This window comes from Ceratina calcarata, unplaced genomic scaffold (assembly GCF_001652005.2).
Source record: "Ceratina calcarata isolate Rehan_Ccalc_2016 unplaced genomic scaffold, ASM165200v1 scaffold403, whole genome shotgun sequence".
Classification (NCBI taxonomy): Eukaryota; Metazoa; Arthropoda; class Insecta; order Hymenoptera; family Apidae; genus Ceratina; species Ceratina calcarata.
In genome coordinates this window covers 1-7,845 of record NW_017163751.1, presented here as the reverse complement: position 1 = coordinate 7,845, position 7,845 = coordinate 1, and the positions used below count along the sequence as shown (strand labels likewise).

Below are 7,845 nucleotides of genomic sequence, written 5' to 3'. Positions count from 1 at the left end.
GTCTATTCTCATCAACTCTTCTATAGACTGTGTCGTGTCTTGAACCGGGCAATATATTTTTTGTTTCCCATAGGCCTGTACAGTAGAGAAGCCTTCCGACTTAGGTCGTGTAACAAGCGACTATTATCTTCTCAACTTAATTCATTAATGCCATTTACCTTCACGAATACCTTCCCTTTTTCCACCAATTTGTCTAACGACTTTTGCACAGCTGATTTCCCAAGCTCATTATGCAGATTCGATACGATATCATTAAGACTATAAGGTCTATTGCGCAGTTTCATAAAATTATAAACGGTATCATCCATTTTTGTAACAAATTTCCCTGATTTAAAACAACGTGTATTATGTATACAAAGTTTATAGGTTATGCGTTAGGTTTCATAGAATTCGATTATTATCCTAACATCTTGTTTAAAATTCAGACGTAACGTTGTCCTCACGTGAATACACGTAATTAAACGTTTGAAGGAACTTACCAGGTCAAGTTCGATCGAAATTATATTTAATTCGCTTGGATTTTGAAAACACGTGTTCTCTCGGTAACCACCGACGCCGAATGCAATACTGAGTTACTAAGCCGAGTGTTTTTAATCTCTTTGAACCAGAAGAGAATAATCTCTGATATTTTAAATAATAATGCTTACAGTATTAATTTCGTACTCTCGATAAGTTACGCATTATAAATGATTTTAGATCAATAGGCGACATTATTGAAATAATATACCACGTGACGAATTTCGAATTACACGAATTCATGTTGATTAGCATCAAACACCATTCAAGAATGAATAATAGTAGAATCACATGCGACATGCAAATAGATCAAATTGTAGCCAATTGGTTCGCTCTTATTATTGATTAATAGCAATAGGAACGATCCACCGGATCGAATTAAACTTGAAATAAACCACTGGGGCTTTGATTCATTATGTTAAATAAATTTTACTTTAGAAAACTATTTACGTGTATTTTATTCCCTCAACGACTCTACTCCACCTGGAATTAAGTCACTTCCCTAATTCCCCTAATGTAATAATAAGCAGTGGCTAAACTATTACGAAGGATATTAGGAAGGATGTAAAATAGATTCCGGATTTATGCATTTATAAGAAACTTATATCTGCAGACAATATAAGAGCTGTTCGTCACGCATGAAAATATACAGATCATAGCCACGTTATGTAATTTTATGCGTATTCAAATAAATGACTCAATACTTAAACGTCTCGATGTAACGGTTCGTACATCTTTATCAGACGCACGTGGTACGCTTAATAGTTTTACAACGCCTAATAAAACCGATATACTTCTACGGGAGTATGAACAACGAAACCACCACGGTATTTGACATTCTTCTTACCCACTTCGCTCAATTCAGGAGCGAGTCACGGGATAAACAGATAACGCGTGGATCTCGATATAAAATCAAAAGCGAATTTTCTCTATCCTGCAACAATACGATTCCGCGAATGATGAGCTTCGTCTATACGCGGAATTGAATGTGCTAATTGAATACCGAAGACGTAATACAGAATAATCTACAGAGAACAAGTGCAGACAGTGTCACGCGCCTGTGGACGTCTCCTTCGTTAAAAATGGGTAACGTTTACTTAATATTGCCATAATTGTGATAAACGAAAAATATCCCGACACGTGCGATGGGCAATCGTCTAATCTATAATGTCTCGAAATGTCTATATCAACAACATTTTACATCGTACCGTTAATATTTGAAATAAATTTAAGAGACTTTCATTACGATATTAAATTAATGCAAGTACTACTTCTAGAAACATCGTGCGTTTAATTTCTGCCATTTCGATTGTCTTATTAACGATAACGAAACATGAATCAGCGTCAAATTTCATCATTCCTCTCGCAGTTCGCTAAAGTGTTTATAGCATTAGCTCGGATAAATTTCAAACCTGTCCGATTGATTAACTACATTGGATAAATTGTAGCTAGGGATCTGAACGAGCAGTATAATTTATACATATAAGCCGGTGGGTATAAACAGCGATTGTAAGACCGATGCCTGCGAGAGCTCACTCAGTCGCTTCCGAGAATCCATTGTAATAATACAATAGATCAGTTCTATTTTCAGTTTAAAAAAGTCGTGTATAATTATAGAAAATCTTACAGATCTTTGTCATCTTCTCAACGGCGAAACACGGACTATCGTTGAAACTCATACATACTCATACTCATTAATTATTTCGCGGTAATTCAGTAGAATTGTTTTTTAAAGTTCACTGTCAGCCGATAAGCAAATGCAGTAAAAAAAGTATAATTAAAACCTTTACGTAACGACGACGGTGCTAATCGAATTTACTTGTATTTAAACTGTTCCCTAATTATCATAACGACTTTCAACGTTGTATAATATTTGTAATCTACCGCGAAAGTGTTCATCGCGACGTCTACACTCGATCTCTTATCTAATCTAGCTAGGAAGGATCTTTCAATAAATCGATCCCCTATATAAACTTAGGCGTTTTTATTGTGTGCGTAAAAGCCTGGCTGTTGCAAACTGATAAAACAAAGATATGGCAGTCGATAGATTTTAACCGGGGGCATCGGAACGAAAAATTAAACACGCTTGCTCTCCGACTGACATACGTACAAAAACGTTACCGAATATTACTTCTAGTGTTCCGCAGATAATATTTGCTTCAGAAGTTTGGACCAAGTATTGCTGCGGAAAGATGATGTACGTTACGGTGTTCTCATCAGTGATATTACTTGTAATTGGCCTTGCCATAGGCTTGAGCGTTAACAATTTCAAAGGGAGCGATGCCCTCGACTCGGCACCGCTCATCGACGGGTAAGCGATTTTCTATTATATTTCATACACGATATCTATTTTTCTTTGTGCAAAAAATTAGAATTCGTTATCTGTGTTTCATGAACGAATTAAGATAGGTACGATTGTATAGGACTGACAGATACGCCTTATCGAAATGTGTGTATGATAAAACCGTGCCTCGAAACTGATAGATAGGAATGATGACTCGATGAAATCGGAAAACCCTTTTAAACGATGCTAAACGATATATGCGAGATCATCGTCGGAAGTCATTATGCAATTATGTCGAGATTTGCAAATCTAATGCCACAGAATCTCATTTGGAAAATAAACAAGAATATTAATCATTATTTATTGTCCGTTCGATATCTGAGCTACGTAAATTCTTCGATTTTATTACTATTTGTAAAAAAGTAATCTCCTTTAATCCCTTGATATACAAATGAAACAGAATTTGATGCGTCCGAAAAATAGTATTTAAATTCTATTACTAAGTTCTTGACGTCTCGGGGACGTCAAAATTTATAATAGCACGTGGAACGAATGACGTCTCCCAGACGTCATTGTATGTGGTTAATTATACTGTGAAGTGTCGAAAAGTATTTTCTAAACATCAATTTACTTCGACACGTTTACTATGCAATCTCCAATTCATTTGTATGTATTTTCTTTAAATTGCAGTCACAATGACCTGCCTTTCAACATATACGAGATACTGAACAACAATTTAGACGAATTCGATTTCACTAAGAACCTGACCGACGACAAACTGTGGGGTAAGAAAGCATGCAAATCATGTTTCACAGACCTCCCCAGATTGAGGAAAGGAAAAATAGGCGCGCAAGTAAGTAGCAGAGATTTTTCTCAAAATGATCACTCGATAATGACGAGAAATTTCAGTTCTGGGTCGCGTACGTTCCCTGTTCGTCGCAGTACATGGACGCTGTTCAACTAACGATGAGACAGATCGACGTTATTAAGAGACTAGTCGTGAAGTATTCAAACGACATGCAATTCGTGACGGAAGCGAAGGGCATCGAGGAAGCGTGGAAGAATAAAAAGATTGGCTCGATGATCGGTGTCGAAGGCGGTCACTCGATCGATTCCAGTTTGGCGGTTCTCAGACTTTATTACGAACTCGGTGCTCGTTATATGACACTGACGCACAGCTGTAACACCCCATGGTACACCAAACGATTTCCAATTATACTCTTTATGCATCTACGTCGAAGATCATGCAAACTATAAAAACAGCCTCAACATATGCTAAATTTTTCTAGGGCCGACGCGTCGACGGTGAACAACGGCTCTGTTCACAATCTCACAGAGTTCGGCGAGGTACGTTTCAAATTACATTCAACCACGTAAATCGTTTGATACATTCTTATGGAAATATCTATGCAGGCTGTCGTGCACGAAATGAACAGATTAGGAATGCTAGTCGACTTGTCGCACGTTTCTCACAACGTTATGAGACGCGTATTGTCAATAACAAAGGCTCCTGTCATATTCTCGCATTCTTCCGTTTTTAGTATTTGCAAAATTTATCGTAACGTCCCTGATGATGTTTTAAACATGGTCGTAAGTAATCGATCGTTCACGTATTTATGTACTCTATGAAACCTAATTCCAAGTGCGTTCTCAGAAAAACAACAACGGTGTCGTGATGGTAAATTTCTACTCGAGTTTCGTGAACTGTAACTCGGGGAGAAACGCGACTATGCAAGATGTAATAGGTAGGTCCTCGAGTATCGATCAGATTCGGCCTTTAATAAGACTTCGAATCATTTTTTACAGATCATATCAATTATATTCGTAAGCTCATCGGACCGGACCACGTTGGCATCGGTGCCGACTACGACGGTGTAACATCGTAAGCGATGCCACCAGTTTGATTCAGAGATCAGGCATATGAGATTATGTTCAAACGTTTCAGAGTACCGCAGGGATTAGAGGACGTTTCTAAGTACCCTGACTTGTTCGACCGGCTGTACGAAAGTAACGTGGAACCGCGATGGACCAAAGAGGATCTCGAGAAACTAGCTGGGAGGAATTTGATTCGCGTGTTCAAAGCTGTAGAAGGAGTACGTAAAAGAACGTCTGACTAGATGAATTCTTAATATTCATATTTACTCCTTTTCCCTGTTCTATTTTAAAAGGTAAGGGACTCTTTAGCGAAAACCGAACATCCGCGACAAGATATCATAAATGCGAAAGATATTTCCGAGGACCAAAAAGCGATTAACATGAAGCCGGGATTGTGTTATACCGCGAAAGAGTAAGTTAATTTTAAATAAAAGCATTGTTTTCAATGCTTATTATATTCCTATTGATGCAGGTGGGATGGCATCAAATCGACTAACAAGACGTCACAATAAAATTCTATGTATAAGACCAATTCGTAATTAATAAAGAATTTAAATATGTAGTAAGTGTCTCGTCTTATCCATCCCATTATCCATTTATATAGATAAGTGTACTGCGTATACAGAAATGATATCATACACAATTGAATGTATGTATAATGATGGGTAACTGGGATTTTTTATGCATGCGCAGTACAAGTTACTAGTGACGTCTTACAGACGTATTTACTCGTTTGTATATAATATGTGGGTACCGTCAGGCCCCTAATGAGAAGACATAAAACTATGACGCGCGTACGTAGATAAAGTGGCACGTAAACAATTTACGAACAATACGTAATTATCCTAGTAGCTTCTAACGATAACATGAATTTTCATTTGTATGAAAGTTCACATTTATTAAAGCAAAATTAGGATTTTATTATCTGTTTCCCGTTTTAATAATACAACCAGCACTCGTGCCGTTTCGGACCATTCATCCTGCGGCATGATGAGTGACTGGAGGAACCATAAATCTTTTCACTCACTGTGATTACCAAAGGGACCTGCAGCTGTCATCGTAGGAGACATCGAGGGTGACCATTCCGCAGCTTTGAAGACCATCAGACCATTGTCGCACTTAATTCTTTTGCACTATCACTAATCACTATACAGCACATCATCTGTAACAAACAATAAAATGTTCCAATTAATTTCTATTCCGATTGTCAATCAATTCAAAATGTTCAATGTTGTTCATCGATGATGGATACTTACGTATAAAATTCATGTGCCATGCCCGAAGCCCATTCTGTATTCATTCTCCATTATAACTGCGTATTATCTGTAACAGAAAAAAATAATTTCCAATTAGTATTTCATGATGATGGCTTGAAATGATTAGAGCTGTCAATTCAGATGCTTACATGTTTTTCTATTATTTGCTTCAAAGGAGATTCAACTCGTCTTTCCTGCTTTTGATTTTCTTCAAGGTACTGATTTTCTGTAAAAGAGAACAAAATATTATGCATACAACGCTTGCAAGATTTCACTTGATACGATAATTCAAACTCACATTTATAATTGCATAATCGCCATTCAAAGTTGAGATGTTGTAGCGTCTACCGACAATGAACAATCACACTGCAGATGCATCTTGGAAAGGTAACCTGAAACACAAGAAATAATAATTATCCATATCGTATTTACGAGAGATCCATATCCGAAGTTCGCCGAGGGTCGCTGTCCTACCGAGATCTGCTGGAGAGTCTTCCCTGGATCCTTTCTTCTTCTTCTCCGGGCTTCAAGACGCAAATGAAGAATGCCAATGGAATCGTGCCCATTTTATAGCCGGCTGATACCGCTACTGTGCCTCTTCAGCGCCAAGAGCCAATCAGCGTTCACGTGCCCACCTGCGACGCGACTGCGGCAACAGATTGCTTTGATTGGCGCGGCGCTAGGATACATGTTTCCTATAAAAACCCTAATCCGATGCACCCGCACATCTCATTCTGTAACGGACAATGTCACGCGTCAGAGATAGAAGCTCCTTATGAAAAGAAATAATAAATCGAAATTCAAGAACCTTTCCTATCCCATAACATTTACAACCGTACAGATATCTGTTCGGTTGTACCAGTCCCATTAGGCCTAGATTACTTTAAAACGTATTATCTTGCGTTTAGAATAGATCATCAGTGAAAATTTTTCAAGCGCTCTGATTGGCGCGGTGCTAGAATACAGGTTTCCTATAAAAACCTAACCCGATGGACCCACACATCTCATTCTGCATCAAGCAATGGCACGCGTCAGAGCTAGAAAATCCTTATGAAAAGAAATAATAAATAGAATTTCAAGCACCTTTCCTATTCCATAACATTACAACCGAACAGATATCTGGTCGGTTGTACCAGTCCCATTAGGCCTAGATTACTTTAATACGTATTATCCCTTAGAGCATATACTACATGGAGGAAGCACGCCTAATTAAAAAGTGTAGATAACGGTGAGAGAGAGAGTAATAGTTTTGGGTACTCCTTCTCTCTGTCTGACAGTAGAGATAGAGGGGGAAGTCTCCGCCAATTATCCTAAACGGCGCGAAATCACGTGCGTACGCGAGAGAGAAAGGTAGTACCCAAACCATCATCTCTCTCTCTCTCTCTTTCACCGTTGTCTACACTTTTTCCTTAGGCGTGCTTCCTCCATGTAGTATATGCTCTAAGTGTCACGCTTATTGCCAGACAGTGGGGACTTTTATGGCCCGCTGAATAGCAACTCATAAGACCCTTAATTAACTACTAGTAAAACAGATTTTTATTCTATGTTCCCGTAACAATTATTCGTTTCAAGAATCGATGCCGAAACGGCAGTTATGGACTGTTACTTCTGTGTATAGCTCGGCGCGCGCGTCTCGAAGCGATAAGACGAGGTAACGAAATATGATCCGAAAATCGATAACATCTCGTCGGGATGCAAAGGAAAGAATCGAAACTGAACCGTCTTTCGGTGTTTCTCAAGTCATTGCATATTATGATTTATGGAGAAGATAATTAAGTAACATAATTCCTGATTGTTTCCCTTACACAAGCGGCTGTACAACGGTTGTAAATGTATAGGAAAGGTACTTGAAATTCGACTTATTATTTCTTTTCATAAGGAGCTTCTAGCTCTGACGCGTGACGTTGTCCGTTG

At 38.3% G+C, this 7,845-nt stretch overlaps 2 protein-coding genes and 1 long non-coding RNA gene across 7 annotated transcripts; 1 reads left to right on the top strand and 2 right to left on the bottom strand.

Moving 5' to 3' along the window:
* Positions 1–743, bottom strand: LOC113464549 (homologous-pairing protein 2 homolog; the record flags this gene model as incomplete). Its single annotated transcript, XM_026814875.1, has 3 exons — positions 480–743; positions 159–325; positions 1–75 (listed from the first exon to the last, which is right to left on the bottom strand). Coding segments are annotated over exons 2-3 (225 nt in total), but the record flags the coding sequence as incomplete, so codon positions are not given.
* Positions 744–1,367: 624 nt separating this feature from the next.
* LOC108626490 (dipeptidase 1) lies at positions 1,368–5,237 on the top strand. 5 transcript variants are annotated; one of them, XM_018027185.2, is made up of 11 exons: positions 1,368–1,602; positions 2,683–2,827; positions 3,491–3,653; positions 3,710–3,993; positions 4,090–4,147; positions 4,214–4,390; positions 4,455–4,545; positions 4,607–4,682; positions 4,746–4,893; positions 4,969–5,087; positions 5,148–5,237. In XM_018027185.2, exons 1-11 carry the CDS (start codon positions 1,599–1,601, stop codon positions 5,185–5,187), a joined length of 1,305 nt encoding a protein of 434 aa, XP_017882674.1. In that variant the 5' UTR covers positions 1,368–1,598; the 3' UTR covers positions 5,188–5,237. The 5 variants fall into 5 exon arrangements, with proteins under 5 accessions (XP_017882674.1, XP_017882673.1, XP_017882677.1 ...); XM_018027184.2 differs by having other exon boundaries at positions 2,680–2,827; XM_018027188.2 differs by lacking the exon at positions 1,368–1,602 and adding an exon at positions 2,032–2,224.
* A 366-nt stretch (positions 5,238–5,603) lies between these two features.
* On the bottom strand, positions 5,604–6,489 carry LOC108626492 (uncharacterized). Its single transcript, XR_001916694.2, has 5 exons — positions 6,406–6,489; positions 6,230–6,323; positions 6,081–6,157; positions 5,932–5,998; positions 5,604–5,837 (listed from the first exon to the last, which is right to left on the bottom strand). It is a non-coding gene; the product is annotated as an uncharacterized LOC108626492 (long non-coding RNA).
* Between the last annotated feature and the right edge of the window lie 1,356 nt (positions 6,490–7,845).